The sequence below is a fragment of the Mycteria americana genome, chromosome 20 (genome assembly GCF_035582795.1).
Source record: "Mycteria americana isolate JAX WOST 10 ecotype Jacksonville Zoo and Gardens chromosome 20, USCA_MyAme_1.0, whole genome shotgun sequence".
NCBI lineage: Eukaryota > Metazoa > Chordata > Aves > Ciconiiformes > Ciconiidae > Mycteria > Mycteria americana.
In genome coordinates, this window is record NC_134384.1 from 3,173,591 (window position 1) to 3,201,184 (window position 27,594).

Here is a 27,594-nt window from a genome sequence, read left to right on the forward strand (position 1 = left end):
ACCACCAGCAGCACCCCCAGCCCATGCTGCAGCTGGGTTTTGACACCTCTAACAGGGTGCTTGGGCAACCGGGGGGGATTTTCGGCAGCTTATGTAGGAAGGGTTTGAGGGGGAAGGCAGGGAGAGGCAGAGCTGCAGCCGCAGCGGGGCGAGGAGTCACAAGGCAGGACCCTGCTTTGCTCATCCTGACTCAGGAGCCAAATCCTGCTCTCAGCGACAACCCAGCCACCTTCCCACGGCGGCAGGGGATGGGCAGGACAGACTGCGGGACAGACATGGACCCTTGCTCCCCCAATCCTGCCCTGTCCACCCTGGGCATCCATCCCGCACACCAGCCGCCTGCTCGACCCAAATCCCCGGGGGGCAGGCAGCAAGGCGGCGTTCAGCGCCTGCTGGTTGGGGAGCGGGAGCTGCTGGTGGGCTGGAAACAACAGCCATATGTCAACGAAGGCTGAGGAACACGATGTCTTTTGCTAGGGGGTGAATCAGTACGAGAGTCTGATATTCTTCTTCTCCTGAATTAATTAAGCAGCAATCTCGGGTATCTTTGTCTTCACAGCTATTATCTGCTTTCCCCAAACTGCTCCTCGAAGCACCATCCCGATGGGAGCGAGGGAACGAGTTCCCACCACCCCCCTGCACTCGCAGACTCTCATTCCCCTGTGACACGTGAGGAAACGGAGGCAGAGAGGTGGGGGCCAACCTGGACGTGAGTACTCTCGCACCTCCAGTTTCGTGACGCCCGGTTTGCAGCAGAAGTCAGCAGTTCTCCCCCAAAACCCTTGGCACTTGTAGGGTCTCCACACATCGGTGCTCCCCGGCTCACGCCACCGGGACCCTGCCCGGATGCCGGGGGATGCCTGGCCGCGGGGCTGCAGGGAGGGCAGCTTTACACTGCCCATCTTTACACTGTTCCATCTATTCACTTTTGCAGTCACTGCTGGCCTATTTTAGCTCCTTCCTCTGGGATTTTAACACCAGCACTTGCCCCGAGTTTGGGTGAGAGGGGAGGATGTGCTTTGCCTCTGTCAGCAAATCCTCCTGAAGAGATGCAAGAGACTTCACCCAACGCGTGGCAATGTTGGCCCTAGTTCCCAGCTGGGAAAACCGAGGCAGGGAGCAAGGGGAAACCCCCGCCTGGGTTAGGCATGAGGGGACAGCAACCAAAGCAGTGAGACTTGAAGGTCCTGCATCCCCTTAGCCGCTGCCAGCTCCTCCGGGATCCTTAGGTGCTCAGCACCTTCAGAAAGCAGGCTACCTGCTCAGGAGCTCAGCTTCAAGCTTCTGGTTTTAGGATCGCTGACCCCAGCGCCATAAAATTCCCATCAAAAGCGAGTTTTAGGGGCAGCAAAGCACTCGCCAGCATCCCACCATCCGAGCCATCCCAGTGTGCCCAGCCGACCCCCCTTGCCACCACCACGTCCTCACCCACCGCAGGGAGAAAGGATACTCGAGAAGCGCCGTGGAGCAAACCTGGCTTCCTACCGGCAAGTCCCCAGCCCTGGGGCATCTCCCCTCCGAGCTGGAGCCAGGCTGGGGCTGCTCAGCACCCCGATGGGCCACGCCGGCCCTAGGCGGGTCATGGCTGGGTTGCGTGGAGTCCCCGTCCTTGTCCCTGTCCCAGTTGTCGACTGAGTCCAGTTCTGGGTAACCGGAGCCGTAAGAAACCACGTCCCCGCCCTGAAACCGAAGGCGGTCGGATGCCGGCGGGGCCAGAGGGAGCCAGGGCTGAGCTGGACACGCTGCAGCCAGAAAGCAGATGCCTGAGCAGGGGAGATGAACTTTGCCTGATGGCCCCGAGCTGCCGGGGCAAGGGCTGAGCCATCCAGCAGCCTCCCGGCCACCTCTCGCCCAAAGCCCTCCGTGCCTATGGGCCGCTGCCACCCCAGGGGTGGATGCTCAGAAACTGCGGGTTTCTCCCTGCTGACCGTAATCCGTCTCGCCCTGATATAGCCACTGACCCGGCGGGCATCTAAATTTAGCGGGACGAATCCCGCCCTGTGTCCGGAGCGCTGGTGCCCTTGAGGCAGGAGGGCGGCGGGGCCGGGGCCGTCAGGACAGGTCCCCCCTGCAAGGCAGAGCCCCGGGACCGCAGAGCACCTCCCGCCAAGGCTGGGCAGGCGGCAGGGCAGCGGCGGGAGGAGGCGGGAGCGGGGAAATGGCAACGCGGGCTACGAGCCCCTAAGTAAGGGCGACTCGCAGCCGCTCAGCAGCCGGCCTGGCCCACAAGCCCAAAGCCGAGACGTGGCACGAAGCCCCCCCCGCTCCCCCCCCCCCCCTGCGTCTCACGGGAGAAGCATCCGCGCCGGGGGCCCAGGCGGCGGCGGGAGGGGCACGGGGGCGGCGGGCGGCGGCGGCAGCTGGGGCTGTCGCTTGCCGAGGGACGGCGAGGGAGGCGGGCGGGGGGCCCGGGGGGGGCCGGCCCTCGCACCCCTCGGGGGACGCTCCGTGGGTCCGAGCCGCGCTGCCGGCCGGGGCTGAGCACTTGCACTCGTGACACTTGTGAAGGGATCCCTCTGGGGTGCCGGGGAGAAGCCGGCTGGGGGTGCGCACAGACGGACGGACGGACGGACGGACGGACGGACACCCGCGCACGCCGGTGCGGTAACGCTGCCCTCTAACGGCCACCGGCCCCGCAGCCAGCCCGGTCGCACGGGCTCCCTCCCGCTCGCCCCGGCTCCCTCCCGCTCGCCCCCTGCCGCTGCTCGGTGTGGGTTGCAGGGCCTCGGGGGGACCCCGAGACCCCGGCGCTACGCGGGGGCTCACCTGGGCGTGGACCATGCCGCAGGCCCCGCAGGCGGCCGCGCAGCTCCCTGGCAGCACCAGGCACAAAACCCCGCGGCCGTCCCCGTCCAGCTCCGGCCGCCCCAACGGGGAGAGGGCCGAGGGTCCCCCCGGGATGCTCTGCCCCGCCAGCACCGGCACTCGGTTGACCGCACGGCCGCGGGGGATCGGGGTCTGCGGGGAGACCCTACAGCCGCTGCTGCCAGCGCCGGGGCCTCGGCGGCCGTCCCAGCCGGTAATGCCCGTCTGCCCGCCTCTCCCACAAGGCGCTGGCGGGTCACCAGGAGGAGATTAGTGAGATACGGAGAAAGCTCTCCAGCACGCTGCCATTGCCATGCGTGGTCCCCGTCTGCAGCCTCCCCCTGACCCAACCATGCCGCTGCCACCACCGCTGTCACACGTGCCACCGTGTCTGCAAGGTGGCACGTCCTTGTGTGAAACACCAACGCCAGCCACGTGCTCCTTCGGACACACCGACGCCAACGTATGCCCCAAATACACCACCTCTCTTTGGCTAAGCAAGCGAGCCACGCACAACGGGATGCGCAGGAGAGCGGCTGCTTGAAATCCAGTGGTGCTCCTGGCTGTTGGTCCCCGCAGCCCCGGAGAAGCAGCTCCCCCAGCCCGCCCAACGGGCTCGCCGGCGAGTGGAGATCCGTGTTAGGGCAAAGCAGAGAGCACCCACCCCCTGGGCACGCGTGGCACGGCTGCGGTTCTTGGAGCAGAGTCAACCGGCAAAAACATCAGTCCCAAGCTGCGTGCAATTGCCAGCGGGAGGCAGGGGACGTCTGGGCCACCGCACTGTCATCCCACCCGCACCGGGACCTGCTCTTTGCACGCACAAGGTGGGCAGAGTGTGGCGGGGAAGGCTGTGGGGGGAAGCCATGAACACGTGTGCTCCAGGTGGGCATCACCCCGTAAAGCAAAGCCCTGTCCCCAGCTCGGTCCCTGAGGTGCGGTGCTGGTGACAGACCCCCAGCCCCAGTTGGGGGTCACCCCTCGGTGACGCTCCCCGCGACAGGCAGCTGTGCCAGGGCACGGGGCAGCTGCAGGTGCAGGCAGCGCGTGGGCAGCACAGGGGCACGCGAGGCATCTCTCCGATTACACCGCGAGCCCCAGCCAGAACCAGCGCCCGGCACCGAATGCCCATCTGTGCCGTGGTCCCGCTCACCTCCTCCAGCCACCCCATCTGCTCCCCGCGGCCACAGCACCCTGTGAGCTGCCTCTTGAGGGGACTTAGGGGGTGAAGGGGGCAGGAACTGTGTGTGCTCAGCCCCAGCAGGGCTGAGGGTGGCCCAGTGCCGGCAGGGATTGCAGGGTGAGGAACCGGTGCAGGTGAAGGTAGGGAAGGGAAAACTGCAGGAACCTAATTAAGAAAAAAAAAAGGAAAAAAAAAATCAATAGCTGTTCAAAAAGCGCTTGCTGAGGCTGAGTGATCCCACGAGGGATTAATCCAGCGTGTACTCAGGCCCTTATGCAACGGATGGAAAATTCAGCATGAAATTTCTGGGGGAAAACCGGCTCTTTCACAGGGGCCTCGTGCATCCCTGGGGTGGCAGCTTCCAAACTGAGGGTGAAACGGGGAGGAGGCAGAGGTGTCTGACCCTGGCGGGACAGGGCAGAGGCGATGTAAAGTGATTGCTGGCCCAAAGCCCGGGTGCAAACCCGCCTGCCGGGCTCCGGCAGAGCCCTGCTGGGTGCACTCGAGCCCAGGGCACGGCAGCACCAGCCGTCCCTGCGGAAGAGGAGCCGGTTTGCTGCGGGCAGGAGGCTGGGTTTCCTGAGAGCTATGGAAAAATAATACGGCATGAGAATATCACATAGCTTTTGTTTCTCTAAATAGGTTATTTTTCCACTGCCCCACAAAGGCCCCAGTATAGTCTCTCTTCTTATTACTCTTTGTGTCATATACAGTTAATTATTCATCCCCTTTTCGTGCTCTTTGTGCTGCTCTGCGAGCAGACACGGACCCGCTCTGCTCTCGCCTCTCTCCCGGTGCTTCTGTCCCGGTGTGAACTGCTTCAGCTCGAAGCTTCGGCCGTAACCCCAGAGGGCTCAGCGGGACTGGACTCCTTGCAAGGCCGATGCCACGGGCCAGATGGAAGAAATTTTGGCTGCAGGTGCTCAAATTAACAACCTGAATGGTCCCTGGCCCTGCTCGGGCACTTGGTCCGGGTGCGGCGTGGGGACTGCCAGGGAAGGGTCAGGGTGCCCTGATTTGCACACAGTAAAGGGGGGAGAGGAGGACCTGGGCAGCCGTTTTTTGGGAATACAATGACGTGTTTATCCTCTGGGACCAGATTCCCACGTCCTGGCGGTGGCCCCATCCCCACACGGCTGTGGCAGGGGAGCAGCCCTGGCACCCGCTGCAAGCCACGAGCGTCAGCTGCAGCTCGGTGCTGAAACAGCCGAGTGAAAAGAGAAAGAAAAAGTATCTGGTTGATGCTCTTTCCATTAGCTCAGAGGGCAACAGAAGTCTCCAGGTCAGATTTCCCTCTCAGAGACTCAGTGCCAAGGAGAGAGGAGCGGCTGGGTGGGGGGGTGTGGGAAGCATCGCTCCCAGCCCCTGCACCCGCTGGGTCCCGCTGCTCAGGAGGAGCGCATGGACCTGGCACCCCTGCCGCTATCCCGCCCCGGCAGCTCTGCCCAGCCACTGCCACCCTATTACACAGCTATTCCTGTAAAAGCCACCCAGCCACCACCCACGAGCCCCCACGGGGTGCCTAAGCCTGCCTGGCCATCTCCCCACCCCAAGCCCTACCGCTTTGCCAATTCACTGCTGACATTTTCAGGTAAATTAAGAAAAAAAGAGGATGCGTCTAGCCCTCAGGGCTGCAGAGAGTGGTTTTAAAGTGTGACACTCCCCGAGCTCCAAAGGCCAAGGAGGGAAGCCAACACGGAGAATCCCACCGGCACCCGGAGCACTTCTCACCGCCTGCACCTTGTCCTCAGCGTGCCGTGCCGCTGCGCTAATCTCAGCTGTTTCATAATTAACGGGGCTAAACGCTAGATGGAAATCTATTAGCGCTGCACAGAGCGGTTTAAAAATCACTTTGGATGGGACCAATTTGCAGCCGCCCTGCTGAGCTGGGGGCTCTTTTATCTTGGAGGAGACCGCAAGATAAAAGGGTAAAACAAACTGGTCTTGGTGGGGTTTTCCGGATGGGTTACCCCATTACCCCATTGCCGGTGCCGTCTGCCCATGCCATCGCCTACTTGCCGGCAGCGTCTGCCCACCTGGTGCCAGCTTGCCAGCGGCATCTGCCCACGCCATCGCCAGCTTGCCGGTGGCATCTGCCTGGCCATCGCCTGCTTGCCGGTGGCATCTGCCCACGCCATCACCAGCTTGCCTGAGCCTTCTTTGGTCGCTCAGGCCCATTCAGGACCCCTCTAATGGTGTCACGATGCCTCTCGATGCCTTCAAGGTTGCCCTTAGCACACTTTTAGCTTTGTAGCGGACCTTACACCCCTCTTGTTCCCTCAGAAGACTTTGGTCCATGTCTGTGACCCAGCCCAGTCATTCTGTCCCCTCTTCCCTCTAGCCGTGCCTCTATTCGTTCCCTCTGATGACATGTTTACTTGCTTCAGATCCCCTCTGGATTTAATCGTCATGTCCCCAGTCCTTTTTCTGTCTCTCTGGCTCCCTCAGGACATTTTTTCTCCCAGTCATGATGCCTCCCGAGACCTTCCTTGTGCTCCACATCCATCTTGTAGCAATTTGAGCTGTAGAGCACTCATTTGTTCCCCTACGCTATCTAGGGTTCCTGCGTTCAGTCCCTGGCCACCCGAGACCATCTGTACTCTAAGACAGGTTGTACTAAGGTAAAATTGTACCAACAGTTCAATCTTTCAGAGGCGCAAAGTTTCGTATCTTTTGCTATTGGGTTTGACGTAATGTTGTACACAGCGATTTGAGATGCCTTCTCATAGGTGGATCCATTGATTATCCAGCATCCTACTTTTATTTCCTGGCCTGTCACTCCCCAGAGGTGGAGAAGTTGGTCAAAACCCTTAGGATCCTTGCTCCATTCATTTTCTCAATATACTTGAGTTCCGTGCGTTACTACAATTAAGAAGGCCAAGTCTTTACTAGAATTTGGTCCCATACTTCTGGTATATGTAACACGGGCTTGGGACCGTGGCCTCTCTAGGGTTCTTTGAGTAAGGCTCCTTAGTAAAACTAGAGGAGTATTCAGAGTAGGCACTGACATCATTGTGATAGGTTTAGTGATTCTGAGAGCTATATTACGTTGTGTCCCTTCAGAGCGTTCCACCTGCATGATATTTTAACATCATCATGTCCCTTCGCTGTGTCATGTATTGAGCAATGCCTTACATTACAGCACTTTCTATACGGCGCGTAAGAGTTATTGTGAATAATGATAACATACATATATCTCTCATTAACAGGTGGTTGTGCTTTACAAGCCACGTTTACATTGCTGTCTGTTGGTGGCTTATCTGTGTTGACACAATTGTGGCTGATTTCTTGATTGAAAACGAAGTTGAGACAGGTGGGTGTTTGTGGGGAAGCAAGTATTATCGAAATCTTCAACAGCCGTAGGACGACGGATCTTATTTTCATCTTGGAAGAGACCGCAAGATAAAAGCATAAAACAAACGGGTCTCGGTGGGGTTTTCCAGGCAGGTTATCCCATTAGAAAGAAGAAAAAATCCGTCGTGCACTAATTCTGTGTTTTGCACCGCTGCTGTCAGTAGCTTCCCAGGCAAGTGGGCCACGAGGTTTACTTAGAGTCATAGGTACAGTTCCAATTTGTGGTAAATTTACCATGAGAGGTTGTCCTGCCTGTCATGCTATCGGATATTTTCTTTCATCAGGAGGCGGAGCACCAGGTTTAGTTTTTGTAAAGGATACTTGGCTCCCAGGGCTCCCAGTGGGCCCGTGCTGATTATTCAATTGATCAAGTATTTTGGAAAGTCGAATATCCCACTGGGCCTCGTGTGGCTTAAGGCTCCTTTAAAGGCTTAAGCCATTAGCTCTATCCCCTTTGACTGAGGATAGCAGGAGGAATGGAATACCCACTGAATTTGGAATATCTGTCCCAGGCCGTTGCCAGCTTGCCGGCGGCGTCTGCCCATAGACGCCTGGCGCTGGGCTGCCCGGGATCCCCTCCGACGCCGCACCGGGGGTCCCACCCCGCTGGCACAGAGCTCTTGCCAGGTGCCTTTCTCTCTCCCTCAAATCCTGCTCTGGGAATCGGACCGGGACACCTCCCTTCACCTCCCCGCGAGAGGAGCATCAACCCCAGCAGCCTCTGGACCCAACTCGCTCCCGGGCAGGGGCTGCCGTCCGCCGTCCTGCACACCCGGTGCCACCGGCGCTGCCCCGAGGGACAGTCTCCTCCCGACAGCATTTTGGGGTGCTCCGCACCCAGTCCTGCCCCAGCCCCCCCGGCGTGGGCTCGTGCCCCCCAGCTGCCCAAAGATGCCCCCGTGGCGCAGCCCTACCTTATCGGCCAGGCACTCGGTGTCCTCGGTGAGCAGGTAGACGGTCCCGCTCTCAGCCAGGAGGATGGCAGTGTCGGTGGTGGAGGAGGACCTGGGGCGGCCCTGGTGCTGATGCAGGATGGCGGTGAGGCTGCTGTCCTGGGGGGCCTTGCGGACGAGGTGGGGGCTCCCCTTCTGGGGCTCCAGCGAGCCGCTCTTGGCCCGCCGGCTGCCGCTGTGCAGGCTGGTGCCGCGCTTGATGGAGGGGCGAGAGCGGATCTGCTGCAGCACCCGGTTGAAGGCGGTGGGACGTGCCGGGAGGTCGTGCAGGGACATGGCGTAGGAGACGCGGTGCATCTCCGGGGACCGCTCCTTCTCGTCGGGGGAGTCGTGGTCGGACATGCCGTAGTGCGGTGGCAGCGAGTCCTGCGAGTTCTGGTGCTCCCGCTCCCGTGACCGCCGGCGGCTGTGGAAAAGGTGCTTCAGGCCATGGCCAAACATGGACCCTTCGGACAGCTGCTGGATTTTCTGCAGAAGAGGAGAGAAAACAACCCCTGTTACTGCCAGGAAGGGACGGCATCGCCCCGCTTTGGCACACGCAGCTCTGACGGACGGTGCCCACGCTGACACCCAACCAAAATACGAAGCTCAAGGGATTAAAGAGCTTCTGGAGGGCTCTGGGGACCCCACAGCCCAAAGGGATCTGCGAAAGGGAACAAGCCTTGTTGCCGGCGCTGCACTTTATACCCATGGAAAAGTACTGAACGTTAGTGGCCATTTGATGGCACGCAGGGCTGAGCGTGGTGGCTCGGGACAGCTCAGGTATGCAGCTCCAACAGCATTCCCCACGCTGGGGGAAGGTCTCCGATGAGCGCTGGCTACCCCTAAAAGTAGCAAGAGAAGCAGAAAGACCCTTCAGAGCAATGGAGGGAGGAGGGTGCCTGCTGCAGCCAACACCACGTGCTGTGGAGAGACCCCGACCCTGCGGGCAGTGGGGACGGAGCAGCCTTTTCCTTAGCTAGGAAAGCCATGGTTACTCCCAGCCTTGGAGCCTTGGCCACTGATGTGCTGCCAGGAGCCACCTGCTCTCCGAAACGTGCTCCAGGAAGGATTGGGGAGGGCTTTTTCCCGGGGGGTTTTCCATGGCCTCCGAGCACAGCACGGACCAGACTAGCCTCACTTATGGGGGCTGAAATTGCAGCTCATGGCCCAGTGCCACCAAATCTAGTCCCCGCTGGGCAGCAACTGGTTTCTATCAGGAGATGGGGGCACACCGGTCCCCCGGGTACCCCTGGGTCTTCCTCTCCCAGGGGGCTGAGATTGATGTTCCCACAGAGCACACGGCTTTTCTCATGCCAGCTCCTGGGAATTGGGGTGGACGCTAGCCGTGGCCACAGTGAAGTCATGCAATATGGATGGTGGAACAGATCGTGCTCTTGATTACAGCCGGGTCAGGCCGGAGCGGTTTCCCCGCAGTCACTGGAACGCCCAGATTTGCATCCGTGGGAGATTTTGGCTGGGTGCCCTCTGCAATCCCCTGCGCGTGGTCGACCCGGGGGGCAGCAGCAGGGGCAGCAACTTCCAGCATCTGCTAAGGGCTCAGTGGATCCAGATCCCAGATCCCTGGTCCATCACAGCTCCCAGACAGCAAGTAAATGATCTTGGGATGTTGAAGGACCCTCTCGCCTCCTGAAGCAGCCTCAGCTACCAGGAACGCAGCAGATCACAAGGCACAAGTCTGCCCTGTTGCTCTGTCTCGGTTTTGGAGTTAAGCCAAGCACCCTACCGTTGAGGACGCCAGTCCTGACCCTGCTGACGTTCAGGGGCGTTTCACCGCTGATTTACTGCGGCTGGGACTCTCCCCAGGGATGCTGATTCCCGTAACTGCGGCGCTGCCATTTACTCATGCTTGAAAACCAGCGTGAAGCGGGCTCCAAACCGGGAGCTACTTATAGCCCCAGCAGACGCTTGGCAAAAACCCCGGCTTTTAGCAAAGCAGTGAGGTTTGAGACACGACCTCCAGGAGCTGCAGACTGTGGACGATTTCATGGCCATACAAAGGACTCCTCCTAAAAATCCCAGACATTAAAGCCATAATAAGGTCCAAATCCATAAGGGCCTAATTCTCATCACACCTGTAATATTGACAAGGAATCAGCAATTAGATCCCGTGTCACTAAACACTATAGGCAAACCCTTTAATCCTTCTGTTATCCATTCATAATGAAAATTTCTATCCTTTTGGTTTTTCCTAGGAAATATATAATAAATCTACGGTGCTGAATTGCTACTTCAGGAAATAGTGATTTAAATTTTATTCTATTTATAGAGTCTCTATGGAAACAGAGACAGCATTAGATAGGTAATAACTATAAACCCACAGATTTCTACCATCAAGGGTGTGGCATACCCTCGGATGCACGGTTAGCCCTTTAGAAGGTCCAAGTGAAAAGAAATGACCAACTCCCTTCCTTGAGGATAAAGAAAACAAAATAAAAGTGAAGACGGCAATGAAGGAGAGGATGTTTTCCCAGCACCAGCGTGGAGGTGGAAGCCAGCCGCCCTCAGGGGGTTCTTGGCCCAACAGCTCAATCTGATAGAAATTCACTTTTTTTTAAAAAAAACCCTCTCCTCGGGCCCTTTCCAACTTCTGAAAGAACCTTTCCTGGGCTCTGCAGGTAGGACTCTCGGCGGGACGGTAAGGGATCTGCATGCGAAAAAGGGGGAGGGAAGCAAAAAGAGGAATCCCAGCCCTGCTGTCCTGGGCTTGAACCCCCACCGGATCGACGGCTTGGCAAGCTAAAGGCTTGCCTACATTAAAGAGTTGTTGGGAGTGGTCACCATGAACAAGACATTCTGTAACGGTTATTGCAGAGAATTTGCTGATGTAAAAACTCTGTTTTCTTACGTTACTCTAGGATATTACTGCACTTCCAAAGCAGAGGCATTTTTCTGGCACGAAACTACTTGTGGCTCAGAACAGAGCGTCTGCACGGGCTATTTTGGAACAGCCGTTGCTTAATAACTGATGCAATGGATACTGAGATTAATTTCTCAGCGTAGACAGCTGTAAAACACTACGATTAATACAAAAATATCTTTATTTCTTTTGTCTTTTTCATTAATGCAGCCAGGGTCTCCTGCTCAGCGGTGGAGACTTGTTTCCGTGGACTTCAAAGGAGCGGCTCCTGCTTCATGTCCCCCGTAAGCGGATCAGTTCTTGCCAGCTGCGGCGGGGTCAAGCCCAAGGCACGTGGTTTGGCTGAGCACGGCTCTGGGCTGACCACGGTCGCACTCTCTGCTTCCTTCTTACGTGTTTAGCCACTGATGGAAACTAATCGCTAAAATGTGAGAAGCTAGGAGCGGGCTGCACGAACCCCCCCTTGTACCCATCCCACCGCCCTGCCGGCACCGAGAGCAGAGTCCCGGCCCTGCAGGGACACCATGGGGACAAGCCGTGCCTGGCCAAGAGCCAAAAAACCCTCATTTTTAACCCAAACCGACATATCTTGCAGGAATACAGTGACTTGGATGACTGTTTTGTCTGGGACGCTGCTCTTTGGCAATGTCCCGTGGGAGAGCCAGGTGCTGCCCTTGCCCGGTGTGGCAGGGATGCTCATCCCTCCCTGCCTCTCGGGCCGTGCCGGGCTCTCCGGGGCCGGTGTTCCTCCTGCTGCCGAGCGGCCACACAGCCTGAAACCTCCCAGTTTCTTGCTAAATGGTTTTCTAGCTCTGCCCTGACATCCAAAACCTCTTACTCGGCTTTCAGACGCACAGGGAGGGGATCTTGTTGCCATGACCTTATAGCACAGCCACATGCTGCAAAGTCCCACTCTATTATTATTATTGTTATTATTATTATTATTATTTTATTTATTTATTTATTCATATCCATAGCCTGTCCAGGGGCTCCAGCCAAGACTCTGCAGCCCTTTGGAGGCATTGCACAGACACAGTGGAAGACAAGACCATCCCATCCCATCCCGTCCCGTCCCGTCCCGTCCCGTCCCATCCCATCCCATCCCATCCCATTTCGTCCCATCCCATTTCATCCCATCCCATCCCATCCCATCCCATTCCGCCCCATCCCATCCCATCCCATTTCGTCCCATCACATTTCATCCCGTCCCATCCCATCCCATCCCATTCCGTCCCATCCCATCCCATCCCATCCCATCCCATCCCATTTTGTCCCATCCCATTTCGTCCCATCCCATCCCATCCCATCCCATCCTGTTCCGTCCCATTCTGTTCCATCCCAACCCATCCCATCCCACAGCATTCCGTATTTTAAGGTGTGGGGGGAGCCATTCCCCCAGTGGGCAGAGACAGGGAATGAGCCACCGAGCAGCTCGCAGCCCTGCAAACAGCAGCAGGACCCGGGGAGGTCCTGCTCGCCCCTGCACGGGGGGTTTCTAGTCCTCCTACTGCTTTCTCCAGCTGATCCTCCTATGGGTCCCCAGCAAGGGGGTCCTACCACCATCCTGCACCCCATTGCCGGCAGCCAGGCTGGGGGCTGGGGACAGAGTTGTCCCCGCGGGGCGGCAGCCAGCCCGACTGCCCCTCGCATCCCTATCTTACACCAGCATCCCAAACCCCCGTTCTGCCGCTCCTTCCAATGCCACAAATGCCAAGGAAAACGTATAGAAGTTCTAAAATGGAAAATAAAGCACTCCCCCACACACGCTTCTCCTCCCGGGGACAGGATGAGAGAACAAACATGTGACAAACGTTAGTCATGTTGTTTAATGCACTACCAAAACGCTATAGTGGCACGCAGCTCCTTAAACGCTCTCCAGAATAACATCTGCGGGGCCGGCACCGACTGCCCAGGTCTGGCTCCGGCCGGGGGGGCTGCGGACCCCCGCGAGCTCCCAACCTCGGGTGGCATTTGCAGGGCGAGACCTCTGCTGCCGGTGCTGAGAGGAGCCAGATGTGCTCCCGGGAGAATAACACAGCGAGTGGCAGCCCACGAGCGCTTCTCCCACGGCTGTCACCTCTGCGTCTCCTGAACCGACTGCGGGGATACTGAGCGCTGCAATTCGGTGGGAAGCAAGGATGGGGACGCTGGGGGGTCGGATCTGGAGGGGCTGGGGCTGTAGGCGGCTGGGCACAGAGCACTTGGCCTTGGGTGAGCGGCCCACACCAACGTGAGCGCGTGTCTGCTGGGACGCAGCGTGCAGCTCCCGGGAGGGCAGCGCGCCCCGGCCTCGGCTCTCGGCCCTGCGCTGCGCCTGGCACAAACCCCGGGGAACCACGCTGTCCTTCTGGCTGCACCCTGCCCGGCGGGATGCTCTCCTCTCCCCGCGGGGACGGGGGGTCCCGGCGTGCAGCTCCGCAGTGGTGAGAGTGGGGACCCGCCGGGGTCCCCGCCAGCAGCCCGAGAGCTTTTGCTGAGCCATGCCCCGGGGAGATGATGGATGCGGCCGCTCCAGGGACCGCGCTGCTCCTGCTCGAGCTGCTTGACAACAGCTCCATCCCAGTAACCGCAGGGGAGCCGGCTCACCTTGGCGGTGTCCTTTCAAGACCAAAATATGCCTGGAAAATTGTTCGTGCGAGGGATTAAATATAAATGTACCTGAGGGTTTAGAATAGGGGCTGGCGACCTTTATGGAGAGGAGGAGTCCTCCGCATCCTCCCTGCAGCGAGCAGCCTGCACAGGCACTGCCATGGGGGGGGGCCTCTGAACCGCATCAGGGGGTCTCCACCCCCAGACCCATCCCCTTGCAGCGAGGAACCTTCAAAAAAATTAAACTAGCTGGGTGGGTTTGACCTGCTATGAGGAAATGGGAGGTTAATGCTTCACCCCGTCCCCCACCCCTGTCCCCTGTCCCAACCCCATCTCTCAGAGCAGGACCTGTGCTGGGAACTGCACATCCCGTGGTGGGACCTCCCCTTGTCCTTCATCTCCCTCCTCCCCAGGAGAGGCTCCCCAGGTCCAGGAAGCCCAGGGGAAGCTTTTTGTCCATGGATGTGGGGTTTGGATCAGGCCCTGGGAAGAGGGAAGAGCTTAGGCCAGTGCCTCTGGACTCCTGCTGATCTTGGCTTTCATCAGGTTCAAAGGAGGGAAAGGCGGGAACCATGAAGACCAAGATCGTGAAACTGGAGATGGAAATGATGTCAGGCTTCAACTTTCAGTCCTTGGCCAGATCGTCCCATTTGGGAAAACAGAGAGAGAGAGAGAGAGAGAGAGGCCCAGGGAAAACACTCAGCTCAGAGGTGCTTGGGGAAAGTGGGAGTAGGACCAAGCGGTGAATGCCTTGGTGGTGGGACGCCCCGGACACGCCGGCAGCCGCGAGAGGCTGGATGTCTCCTTCTGCAGTGTTTTGTATGGATCCAGTCACTCTGCTGCAGAGCGTAGAAATCCCTGCCACCCAACATATTTTTGAGCAGAACTATGTGTCATGCATCTGCTTTGCTCCTTGCCAGAACTTTTTTTTTTTTTCTTCTCTTTTCCCCTAATGGAGCACTCGCTCTCGGCAAAGGAGCTGGAGTTGGGGCTGGGGAACGGAGAGCTGCCACGGATCTGCCAGGCTTAGGGGATGGAGATGACACAAGGCAGCCTGTTGTTTCCAGGTTGCCAGCTCAAATCCATCTTCGGCTGGCAGCAAACAAAAGTTTATGTCTGATGCCTGTTCACTGTCCACGGGGAGATGAATCTGTGGGTCTTGGTGTGGGGCACCATGCCAGCCTGGGGACAGCAGAGGGGCCAAGGACCAGCTTGTTTGAACCCACCCCACCGTGGCGAATGCAGCGCAGCTCCAGAGGGGGTTTGGGGCAGGAAAAATGTAAGATTATATTAACGATGCCACTAATCGTAGCAACAGGAGGCAAAGTGGCTGAATCGGTGGTATCTGTGGCAGGGCCAGGCAGAGCGCCCAGCTCTGCCGTGGAAGCTGTGGGCAGCACCGAGGCACAATTTTTCATGCATTCTGCCTGGCAAAGCAAGTTTGAGGATTCACTCCATGCGGGCAATTAATTGCTGAGCTACAAATGCGTTAAAGGTGAGCACTGCGAAGCAAACCTGCATTAGGGTATCATACTTGCATCGATAAAATCAATGGGCGTTTGGCCACTGCTCTTGCTGCGAGCTGGACCAGGCTGCAGACGAGGCTGAGCTCCAGCCTGGAGCTGGACGTGCCGACCAAGGAACGCTTGGCCTGGTGACCATCCCCATCGTAAGCTGCGGCTCCTTTTGCCCCACGCTCCCACCCCTTTCTGCCTCACTGTGCAGGTGAAAAAGGGCCCCGGGTGGGACGGAGAGAGGCTGGGGGATGACGCGGATGAGAAGCACCACCTTGGCCAAGCCAAGTCGAGCCTCCTCGAGGTAAGGGTGTCCCACCCCACCAAGCCTTGCGTGGTCCTGAGCACCACATCCCCATGGATGTGCCTTCCCCTGGCACAGGGCTCTCCCCTCCAGCTGTTTTTAGGGCAGCAGCAGCGGCCGTACATCACGTCAGCAAAGCCAAAACGGCCTCAGGTGCCGGAGCTGCTGCTCAGACATCGAGGCAAAGGCACCGCGTGTTGCAGCAAGCAGCGTCCTGCAACCACAGGGCTTCTTGTGTTTAAAGCAGCCGAGTTCTCCTACAGGAACGGGGGTTTTTATTTCCTGGCTGCCTTTCTGGAAGGGATGCATGCAGGCACGGCAGCAGCCTGGCAGTCCTGGCTGGGCTTTCCCGCTCCCGCGTGACCTTGACCGTGCCGGTAAGACCTTCTAGGCCAAGCGGCAGGCTGGGGTGCTCCACAACAAGGGTCTCCGTCCTGGATGCCAGGCTGCCCCTGGGTGACCAGGGACATTTTCCACTTTTGTCCAGGTCTTTTTGAAACCAAAGAGTGGAATCGGCACCTCCGTACCACCGTGGCGCGACGGCCACATCGCCTTTGACAGCGCTGCCACGAGCACGCTCTGCCCGCGGCCGCAACGTGCTGCAGCGCCTGAAAACACCAAAGTTACAAGCAGGGAATTCATCTCTGCAACATAAAACCCCACCGCATCCACGCCAGCGGGACCCTGTTGAACGGACGGGGGTCAGACCTGCTCCGCTTTCAAACCCCCAGGAAATTTCTGCCCGATTTCACCCTGGACCGCCCTGTCCTGCCTGCCTGCCTGCATCCCTGCCTGTGCCCTGCTGCCGGGGACCGGCTCCCTTCCCTCCCGCAGCGCTGCAGTGCCGCGTAACTTGTTTTCCTCATTAACCGGACACAGCCCGAAGGCACAGGAGGAGCAGCCTCGGGGCCATTTATACACCGTCGCTTCCCGGCTGCCGCAGCACTAATCCCATCGGCACGGCTGGCGGTCCCCCGAGCATCTCCCCCACGCTCAGCGCTGGGGTGACTCCGGCAGTTATTTACCGGGATCTGCTCAGCCCCTCTGCAGGGGCACGGCCCTCTTACCCCAAAAAAGCCTGCTCGGGTGATGGCAGCCCGCTGCCGACCTGCCCCGAGGTGCGACCCTTGTGCCCGCAGCCCCCTTGCAGGGGCGGGTGGTGTCACCAGGGTCCTCCCTCCTCTCCCACCGCCGCCCTGTTATCATCGCTGCTCTTGGTGGCCAGGCTGCAGCAGGGCCACGGTCTCGGCGGTGCCCAGCCCCGTGCGTGCTCGTGCAAGCCTACCACGAGGCAGCTCGACCCTGGGAGGTGGCCCGCTGCAGGGGCACCCACACCCCTGGGCCATAGCCTCCCCTGGGAGCATCCCCAGTGCAGGAGCGTCCCCAGTCTGGGAGCATCCCAACCTGGGACCTCTTCATCCCAGGAGCATCCCCATCCTGGGACCATCCCCATCCTGGGACCATCCCCATCCTGGGACCATCCCCATCCTGGGACCATCCCCATCCCAGGAGCATCCCATCCCAGGAGCATCCCCATCCCAGGAGCATCCCCATCCCAGGACAATCCTCATCCCAGGACAATCCTCATCCAGGAGCATCCCCATCCCAGAAGCAGCCCCATCCTGGGACCATCCTCATCCTGGGACCAGCCCCATCCCAGGAGCATCCCCATCCCAGGACAATCCTCATCCAGGAGCATCCCCATCCCAGAAGCAGCCCCATCCTGGGACCATCCTCATCCTGGGACCAGCCCCATCCCAGGACAATCCTCATCCAGGAGCATCCCCATCCCGGGGCCATCCCACATCCTCCAAGGTCACACCTGTAGCAGAGCGGGGACCGGGGTGTGGGGATGGCAGTACCCCACCAAGGCGTACATCCCACCGCTAACCCCGCTGGGTGCTCACCACACCGGTAACCCCGAGGGTAACGCCGTAGGATGCTTGCCCGACTGGTAACCCCACTGTTGACCCTAAGGGGTCCTCACCCCTCCGGTGATCCCACCGGGATGCTCGCCCCATCGCCAACCCACCGGTACCCGCCGGCCGGTGCCGCCGCGGCTCACCTTCAGGTCGGGGGGCTTGGTGCGCGGCGGCGGGACAGCGCCCGCCTCGGGGGCCGCCGCCGCCGCCTCCCCGGGCTTGGCCTCCATGGCGGCGGGGCCGGGCGGCTCCCCCGCGGCGCCGGGGTCCTCCTCGGGCTGCCGCAGCTCGTCCGACCGGCACCGCTTCATACCGGTGCGCCGTGCCCCCGGGAGGCGGGGGCGCCTACGGCCGCGGCGGCGGCGGCGGGCGGCGCCCGGGCGGCCGCTGCGGGGCCCGCGGGCTGCGCACCCCCGCCCCGCCCGCGCCCGCCCCGCCGTGCCCGGGCCGGGCGGCGGCTCCGCGCCGCGGCGGCTCCGCGCCCGCCGGCATCGGCATCGGCATCCCCGCCGCCGCCGCCGCCGGGGCCTGAGCGGCGGCGGCGCTGGCCAATGGCGGCGGGCGGCGGGCGGGGCCGGCGGCGGCGATTGGCGGCGGCGGCGCGGAGCTGTCGCGGCGCGCGGTGCTGCCGGGCCCGCCGCCCCCGGCCGAGCCGGTCCGCGCAGCGCGGAGACGGAGCCGCCCGGCGGCGCGGCGCTGCCCTGCCCTGCCCCGGGGCGCTGCTTCGCCTCTGGTTTCCCCTTTTTAAAGATTTGGGTTTTTATTGGAATTCATTTTTTTATTTTTGCCCCTTCCCCCCCGCGCTGGAGCCCGCCGCAGCTCCGCGGGCCCGCCGGTGCTGAGCGGGCAGCGGGGCCGTCCCGCCGCGGCCGAGGCTCCGCCGCCGCTTTGCCTCGGTGCGGGCGTGGCTCCGGGCGAGGGCTCCGCCGGCCGCCGTCATCCGCCTGCTGCTCCCGATCCCCCCGCCGCGCCTCCCGGCCGGCCCCCTACGCTGACCGGGCGGCGGCCCCGGAGAGGGGCTGGCAGCCGCGGGAGGGCGGACCGGCGCGCTGGGCCCCCCTCGGGAGCCCCGCCGGTCTCACGGGACTACAGTTCCCTGGAGGCCCCGCGGCGTCCGGAACTACAACTCCCGGCGGCCCCCGCGCGGCGCGCAGACTCTCTGCGCGGGCGAACTACAGCTCCCGGCATGCCGCGCGCCCGGGGTCCGCCCGGCCTCCTCCCCCTTTACCCCGCGGCGCCCCGATAAAGGTTCCGCGCCGCACGCAGCGCGGCTTGCTGAGGCGCTGCCCCTGAGGAGGAAGGCGGCGGCGGCGGCGGCGGCGGCGGCGGCGGGGGTAGGGGAGGCGGGAGGGGTGGGGGGGGGGAGACGAGGAAAACCCGGCCGCCGGGGGCGCGCCGTTCCCTCCGGGAGGGCTGAGAGGCCGGGAGCGGCAGCCTGGCAGGGGCCGAGTGTCCCCCGCGGTGGGGAGGGGATAGCGGAACGGACCCGGAGGACATGGAGGGCGAAGGGGCCCCTTCGTGGCGGGGTCCCGGCGGGGGCGGCGGGGTGATCCGCGAACTGTGCCGCTCCTTCGGCCACTACAACCGGCACCTGGCGCGGCTGCAGCACAACCTGCGCGAGACCAAGAAGTTCTTCCGCGACGTCAAGTACTCCCAGGGACACTCCTTCGCCTCGGCGGCGGCTGGCGAGGGCCTCCCCGCCGGGTCTGGGGACGGGGTCCCCCGGGAAGGCCCCGCGCCCGGCGGTGAGAGAGGGACAGGGGAAGTCGGGAAGGGCCTGCGGCGGGCGGGGAGGCCTGTGTTTGGGGTGTGGGGGGAAATGGGAGCGGGGCTGTGGGGTAAACGGGGGGGCAGTGGGGCTGAGGGGGCCTGTGGGGTGAGCTGTGGGCAGCGAGGGGTGGGCTGGGGGCTTGTGAGGGTTGGGGAGCGGGTGGGAGGCAGTGGGTGGGCTGTGGGGAGTGAAGGGTGTTGCTGGGGGGCTGTGGGGTCTGTAATGGGGGGGTGGATGGGCTGTGGGGGGGGAGCACATCTGGAGAGCTGGGGTGCCTTGGGGCTGTGAGAGGCTTTGTGGGGTGAAGTGAGCAGGCCAGGGGGTGATGGGGGCTGTCGGGGAGATGGGTCCCTCTGTCCATCTTCCTAACCCCCACCCTGCAGCTCCCAGCCCCCCCCCGGGAGCTGCAGGGTGGGGGTTAGGAAGATGCAGCACCTAGGGAGTGGGTGGCATGTGGGGTTGGTGTGCCTGTGGAGCTCTGTGGGAATAGTGCCGGGCTTCATTCATCAGCTTTATCCTCATCTGTCACTGTTGACAAACATTTTTGCCGGTGGGAGCTCTCCTGCTGTGTGCAGAATTTCGTCCTTCCATAAGACTGTCTTGTGAGAAGAATTTAGCGTGACATTAAATATATATAAAGATCTTCTTTATTCATTTCCAAATGGCTCATGAGTCATCTGTTGGCTACTTGTCCAAGACGCTCGTCCATGCTTGTCTTATGCTTACAATTCTCATTTGAAGATTGAAGTGTTGTTGAGCTCTTCTGTCAGTCGGTGTAAAAGAAGTAGTGAACTGTCAGAAGTGAATAGTTTTGTGAAAACGTGGTGTCTCTGTTTGTTTACATCTTTCTGTGACTTTCGAGAAGTAGGAACTAGTTGGTTTCACCCATTTTCTGTGGGTCTCAATGCTGTTTGAATGGTTGCACTCCACTGGAGTTGCTCTTCTGCTTGGTTACTTCTTGTAAAACATTGTTAATCAAATACAATTGCATCTCTGCAACTCTGCTTATAGGGCTTTGTAGATGTGGATACATCGTTAATTCTATATTCCTGACATAGAATACAGATTTTGCCAAATATCCTCCAAATATCCTCCTGCCTGTTGTTGCTAATACAGAGCGCTTATAACCTTTTTTTTTTTTTTTTTTTTTTTTTTTTCAAATACCTACCTTGACCCAGTTTGACTTTACTGGTGAATGTGTTACCAACTGGCCCTTAAGTATCAGGGCTTCAAGGAAAGGCTGACTGCTTTAGAGCTTGTTCATGCAAACAGTAGTAACAGTGTAGACTCTTGGTTCAGGATTTCAGAGTGTAGAGGTTGTCTAACATTTACTGTCCTTAAAAATAAGACTTAAAATCGGTAGTTTTCAACTTGGTGAAGTGGTGACATGTTCCAGGAGGGGCACAGATCAAGTTAATAAACCTCCTCCATGTTAAAGGTGGGACGTCGTGGTGGCAGTCTTGAGGGGAGTGTGGAAGGAGGAAGGGAGAAGATGAAGAGCAGGACTTGGTAAAATAATGGAGGCTGCCGGTTTTCTTAAATGGGTCAACTGCAAAATAACTGTGAACCAATGATGATTATTTTTTTAAGATATGGGAAGACACAAGCCTTTGCCTGAAATCCAGAGCCTTGGTTATCACTTATTACCTTTGTGCCTGAATAATCACCTTTGGACAGAGCTTCTCGTTCCTGTAAAATTTTAGTTGTGTTGTACATTTCCAGTACTCACTGAAACTTAGTGGCTGGTAATAAAGCTTTTTTTCCCCTGTCAAACATGGGGAGACTATTTTAAGTGTCAGAGGATTTAAGGAGCACAGTTCTTGCTGACTTCAGAACCACTTTTTTCCTAGAATCTGCCCTACAGGTGGTGTCAAAGGGAGAGGAATTTTGACCGAACAGTTCTGCAGACTTTGTTTGCTGAGGTGTCAGTGCTAACGTTTTGTGAAATACAAGGGAACTGGGAAGTGAAATGGACAGGGTACTTACTGCCTATGGTTGAAGTGGAAAAATAAACTGTGAAAGTAAATTCAGATGTCTTGGAAACAAAACAAATGTGAAGGGGTTTGCTTCTGAGGCACCTGTGAAGCTAGTGTAACACAGAAAGGTAACTGCCCTTTGAATCAACACAACTCAAGAAACCTAAAGCACAGCCTGGGTTATTCTGTCCAAAACCAGACCTAAGTACCGAAGCTGAGTAGTAGCCACTGACCTTTCAGGTAAGCTGGGTCAGTCAGGGTTAGGTACTTGAAGGAGCAAATGTGTACTTGCTTTTACATCCCACCCTCCTCTGCTTAGGAGGATGACAGGCAATATTTGTCAATAAAGGATTGTTGTTGACCAAATGTTCCCTCTGTGGCCTTTAGTACCAGGACTTACTCATAGTAAGATAAGTGAAATAAATTCAAGGGAAAAAATAATTGCATTCCAGCTACTGTTTATGAGGGGAGGGAGAAAGTCTCGTTTGCACTGTCTGCATTTCTGAAGCATTCAGCAAAATATTGTCTGTTCTCTGGGTCTGCTTTGGCATGAATAGGCTTTTAAAAATGACTTGTTAAAGTACTATGTGTGCTGGTTTGGGCTAGGGTAGAGTTAACTTTCTTCACAGTTGCTAGTATGGGGCTGTGGTGTGGATTTGTGCTGGAAACAGTGTCGGTAACACCGGGATGTTGTCGTTGCTGCTGAGCAGGGCTTACACACAGTCAAGGCCTTTGCTGCTCCTCACCCCACCCCAGCAGGGAGTGGGCTGGGGGGCACAAGGAGCTGGGAGGGGACACAGCCGGGACAGCTGACCCCAGTGACCAAAGGGACGTTCCAGATCATATGGCGTCGTGCTCAGTACATAAAGCTGGGGAAGAAGGAGGGGATGTTTGGAGCGATGGCGTTGTCTTCCCAAGTCACCGTTACGTGTGACGGAGCCCTGCTTTCCTGGAGATGGCTGAACCCCTGCCTGCCCATGGGAAGGAGTGAAGGAATGCCTTGCTTTGCTTTGCTTGCATGTGTGGCTTTTGCTTTCCCTATTAAACTGTCTTTACCTCAACCCACGAGTTTTCCCACTTTTACTCTTCCGATTCTCTCCCCCATCCCACCAGGGGGGAGTGAGCGAGTGGATGGCAGGGGCTTGGTTGCCGGCTGGGGTTAAACCACAACACTATGACAATCCTGTAGCTTTAGCCTGCACAGGTCTGACAGCTTTTTATTCTTGGTACTGTTAGCTAGTGTGTTTTTGTACTGACTTTCTGCAAAAAGAAAATCTTAATTAGGGACTCAGTAGCAGATTTTGCTAAAATATGTAAAGACACTAAGAAAAAAACCCATCAACCCTGGCTTCTACTAATTGTAGTTATTTTCTTCATTCTGTGCTTGAAATAATTTGAACTTTTTGACCTAGAAACCTGAGGATTTATTGATATTTCTTGTGCCTTATTTTAGAAATTTCTGTAAACTGAGCTGTACCTCTTGTACAGATGTCCACAGCATCTCCAGAGTTTTGATCAGCAGCTGTGGTGTTATCTTAATGAGTGTGTGCTCAGGGGAAAAGCCTGGGCTTGGTAGCCTAATGAGTCCATACATAAATGTATGTCGTAGGGGGTGAATGTATTAACCAGAGGGTTTGGCAGAGTTTTCATCCTGATGCTACATTGACCGAGGGTATATATCCTGGTTAAAATGTGACTGCTCTGCCTACATTGCTGTGATCCTCAAAAGGTTAGGACTCCTATTGTGCTGTTAGGTATGTCAATAGAAGAAGATGGGTTTTAAGACTAGATAATGTGGGAGAGGTGGTTGGGAGGGTACTTGTGAAATAACTCCTCAAACAGATGGGAGGAGGCGCTTGCTAACAAGCTTGAAGTTAAGCAGAAGATGAAGCTTGGTTTGGCAGACCATGGGGGCTGCTAATGTTATAGCAGCTGCTCCTGGAGGAGCTGCTTATGTTGGTATATTGATTGGTCGCATGTGTTTCTCCTGGAATTAACACCACTGTGCTGATAGATGTGTGGTGGGGTGGAACTAAAACTTGCTTTGTATAACCGAGTGTGTTAATCCTAAGTCTTGTAGTGGTCAAAGCATGCTGCAAGTCGTTGCCAGTACCACAGACATGTAAGGATTTCTATGAAAGATATCAATATTTGCAATAAGAAGTATGAGGATCTGGCCTGATTTAGGCACAGTTGTCCGTATGTATTATTGAAAATAGAATAGAAAGACAAATGAGACTGGCAGTTTAGTTGGCCTTCCTTGAAAAAGGGATGAGTAAATGCTTAGGGCTTCTATAGATTCCATAAATTCAACCTAAGATTCTTCTGCCAAGTGTTTGACTGAATTTTGAGATGTGTCTTGGTGAGAGATGTCCTTGTTCTTGGACAGGCTTCCTTTCATCAAAAGGAGCTTAACAGGATGCACGCGCTTAAGGATTCCCCCCGCAGCCTTTTTTTTTTTGAAGTATTTATCACATGTCTCCAAATGATACAGTATATGGATATGGTATGTAACACCAGCTAAAGTCTTTGGCAAAAGTCCTGTCACAAACAGGAGCCGCTCACATAGATATGGGAATATAGCTACATCTCTTCGGTAAGCAAGTTCTAAGTCTACTTTTTGTTAGGTACCACAGGAGGTCATATTCCTCCCAACTTGAGTTCTTCATGTTCAGATTAGTGGCATCACCTATTAAGTACTATATGAGTGTTTTTACCCTGTGTCTTATTCTGATGTGCTGAAATAGGAATATACTTTCTGCAATGCAGAATATGAGCGATAGCTCCATCGCTGTGCAACTCGCTTCAGGTTTGAGACCTTGAGGTCACTGTAAGATACCCAGTGATAGATACGCGCAGGGTCGAAACTGCTGCCGTGACTTGGGTGCCTTGATGGTGCACTGAGTTAGTTGTGATACGGCTGAATCTTGCTTTTGGTGCTGGTTCAGGTTTGTACTTCACGTACTTGGAATATTGCAGTGTGACATAATGTTAAATGTAATGGCTTCGTTACTGATACTGCTTGTAGTAAACTTGTTGAATAAATGCTGATCATAGGGAGGTTGTGTGCATGAAAAGATGAAAGGTGTTTTAAAGATGTAGTATTTATATATCCATGCCGCGCTTCAATAATTTCAGCTAAGCTGCTGTATTTCAATCATTTCGTGCTGGCATTAAGTACCCGTAAATACAGAGGCCGCCCAGAATGAGGAGAGGGTGCAATCTGCCTCTTCTTTTCTTTTCAAAAGGCTGTGCAGAGAAGGCTTCACGGCCTGTACAATGCCTTCTGAATTGCTTTTTTCATGCTTGGTAGCTGGAGAGCGAGCCTGAATTCCCGTTGAAGTTTCAATAGATGTAACCAGATCAAAGAAATTCTTTATCTTGTAGACGAAGGCTTAAATGTGCTATTTGTGGGGTTTTGCTGATTTTTATCTCTTGTGAGCTGCTAGCCGGATTCTGCCCTTCAGTCACTTGATTTGGCCACTCTGCTAGGGTTGTGGATCTTGAAAGGCTTGTTTAAGAAACAGTTACGAAGAGCCATACTTCAAGAAGTGATGTCTCCCTTAACCTTTTCCAAACTGTGGGTTTATGGGAGTCGGTGTCTGGGGCTGTGTGGGGCAGAGGTGCAGGAGAGGGGCTTGCTGAGGCATGGAGAGGGTTTCCCCGTAATGTTGTGTGGGATGGAAGGACTCCTCTGATGGAGAGAACTCCTCCAGCAGTCCTATTTCCAGACTGCAGATTTGAAGGAAAGGTAAATCTTAGGCAAGATGTTAAAGAAGCCTTAAACTGGGTCTGAGACACAACCAACTACACATGGTGTTGCTCCCGATTTGAAAGAATTTAATTAAAATAGAGGAATGGAATGGTATGAGAATGAGGACTAGAATAGCTGTTGTATGTTATCTTTAGTTTGGTTAGTAGTGTTGAGGAATATCTTGGTATATGAGAGTATCTTGTTTTCTTGGGGCTTGAGATGCTGAAACGATTTTGGATGCCAGAACATGACTCATTAAAGGAATTTTAATAGCCCTGGTGAAACAGGACCTTCCCCTGCAAAATCCCTGCTGGTGCTTCTCTGCTGGATTGTATTTGAGTCTATCTTTAAACTGTCGTTTTGTCAGTTTGCCTGATATCAGGGCAATCGTACCGGTTTATAGCATAGATTTGGCAGTTCTTTTGGGGACTGGTGTCTCCATTTGCCATTTCATTCTTGGGTGCCATCTGCCTTCAGATCTGGGAGCATGGGCTAGCTGTGTGGCTGTGGTGGAACACTAGCTGTTTTGTACTCGCGGGGATTGTGCTGAAGTGCAGCAGATGGGGAGTTTGTTTGTATCCATTTTTTTGTACTACCAGAAGTATTCTGTTGCTATGCATAAGGTAACGCAAAGCTTCTTAGGCTTCAGCTTAGATGACTGAGCGTGGGAAAAGCTGCGTTTAGGACTTGTAAAAGAATACAGAAGCTAAATTCAGTACTGAGACTGAATTAATGTAGTAAGGCAAAGGCAAGGAGTTGCAGCATTATGGTCTAAGAATTCAAAGGGCCTGCTTAGTGGGATGGTACAGCTGATGCTTCGGATGGAAGATGGATAAGGAGAGTGGTTACAGGGAGTCCTGCTACTCTGAAGAAGATACAGATGTTGAGTAATTTCCTTTTGCAGCTTAAATGCTGTTCTTAAAATTAATAAGAATATCTGGCAAATTGTGCCTATTTAGTTCAACTACATAGGTTAGGAAAGATGTGTACTGTTAGTGCAATCAAAGGAGTGAAGCAGTTTCTTACTGTGGTTTAGACTGCACTAGGAACCTTCTGGCTGCTAGCAAAGGGTGTCTTCCCTTGGGCTCACCTCTGACCAGGCTGGTGAAAGCGTGACAGTTTCTTTAGATGCTGTGATTGTATTTCTGTCATAGGGAATTGCTGGCAGAGGCTATTAGTTCTGCTACTGTGTCTTGGCAAATGTGGTCTTGTAATCTGCTTCATGTAGAGAAGCAATTTTGCAAGAGTGCCTTTCCTTGAGGCTAGAAAGGAGGCTTTACTGCTTTAATGTCAATGATCCTAGACTTTGGTCAACAAGCTTGTGCAGTAATACTCTTGGGATTTGGTAGATGCAAAGTATTTGACATTTTTAAGTGTGTGGGTGGAACTGTCACCGATTCATAGTTGATTGAATTTATTTCTGATGTGTGACAGGAACATTCTGTTCGGCCAAGCCATCAAAACTTGGGAAGAGTTAGCCTCAGTGACCCATTGGGCCTCCTTGAACTCTGGAGCAAGGCGAAATGCTGTTCCAACCCAAGGCAACATTAGCCCTTTGGTTGTTTCAACCTTGACAACTGTTTCCTCTTGACTTTTAGTGCCTACCATTAGTCTTTCACTAACCTGCTGAAGAGAGCTCTGTGTAAACACTTTCCAGTGAAATAGGTGGGGAGAACAGTAACAAATTGTCTTAATGGCTTTGCGAGAATCAACCTACTGTGGACCTCTGTGTTGGTGCAGTAGAAATATTGAATTGCTGACCCTAGTTTCAGGATACGTAAGCAAATTCTTGGTGCTGTGTGGGCTTCTTGGCGGGCTGTGGGGCAGCGATGTCTGAACTTTTGCGTTCAGCTGGCTTAGAGGTACAAGACTTATTGTTCAGCCAACCTGTTCTAATGCAGTCTGTCCTCAATTTTAGGGCAGAATTTCATTTCCTTCCCTCGCCATGAGGAAGAGCATCTCCAGCGGACTGTGAGCTGGCACCCTTGCCTTCTGATTCTTGGCCAGAACTGTAATGCCAAATGCCAGTTACTCAACATACTGCTGGGTGAGAAGCTGCTCCCTACCACCAAAATCAGCAATGAGGAGAATTGTAAGAGGCGACGGATACGTTTCACGCATGGGACGCAAACACGGATTAGCCTAGCGCTGCCTGAGCAGTATGAACTGGTCCATATGATGGCAGCCCACCGAGGGCACTGGGACACGATACCAGAGGAGGACTTAGAAATTCATGGGGACAGCGAAGATCCTGCTCACCGGATAGCGGAGCTGGAGGTCATGCTGCCATACTCACTACTAAAGGTAACTAGGTGTCCGTGTACCATCGTCGTAGTGAACTTAAGATATAACGTTTGTAGTCCCTAATAAAGCTAATGGTGTAAACTCTCAAGTACAGGATTTTTTTTTAATTAGAGAAGCTGGAAGTCTGGTGTTAGTATTTTAATTGGACATCACTGTCTATGCTTGTGTGCTTTTGTTTCAATTTTGACTCTTAGCGTTATCATTCCTCTAATGTTTCCATCCATCACAGAAGCCAAGCTTACTCAGATGTAATTCCAAGTGTCTCTCAAATTTTACTCCAGTTTCAAGGTCATTCAGAATTAGCTTTG

At 55.9% G+C, this 27,594-nt stretch overlaps 2 protein-coding genes across 3 annotated transcripts in view; one reads left to right on the forward strand and one right to left on the reverse strand.

Moving 5' to 3' along the window:
* Window positions 1-17,890, reverse strand: part of TMCC2 (transmembrane and coiled-coil domain family 2) — a 30,356-nt gene extending 12,466 nt beyond the window's left edge. The window contains exons 1-2 of the mRNA XM_075521736.1: window positions 17,625-17,890; window positions 8,254-8,760 (exon numbers count right to left, since the gene is read on the reverse strand). Coding sequence (XP_075377851.1) covers window positions 8,254-8,760; window positions 17,625-17,792 — 675 coding nt within the window. The 5' untranslated portion in view covers window positions 17,793-17,890. The remainder of the gene's footprint in view (window positions 1-8,253; window positions 8,761-17,624) is intronic.
* Window positions 17,891-18,858: 968 nt separating this feature from the next.
* DSTYK (dual serine/threonine and tyrosine protein kinase) overlaps window positions 18,859-27,594 on the forward strand; it is a 28,473-nt gene continuing 19,737 nt past the window's right edge. For both annotated transcript variants that reach the window (XR_012778522.1, XM_075521980.1), the window contains exons 1-2: window positions 18,859-19,226; window positions 26,901-27,286. Coding sequence is in view for 1 of the 2 variants with exons in the window: in XM_075521980.1 (XP_075378095.1) it covers window positions 18,977-19,226; window positions 26,901-27,286 (636 nt within the window). In the remaining variant the exon portion in view is untranslated. The remainder of the gene's footprint in view (window positions 19,227-26,900; window positions 27,287-27,594) is intronic.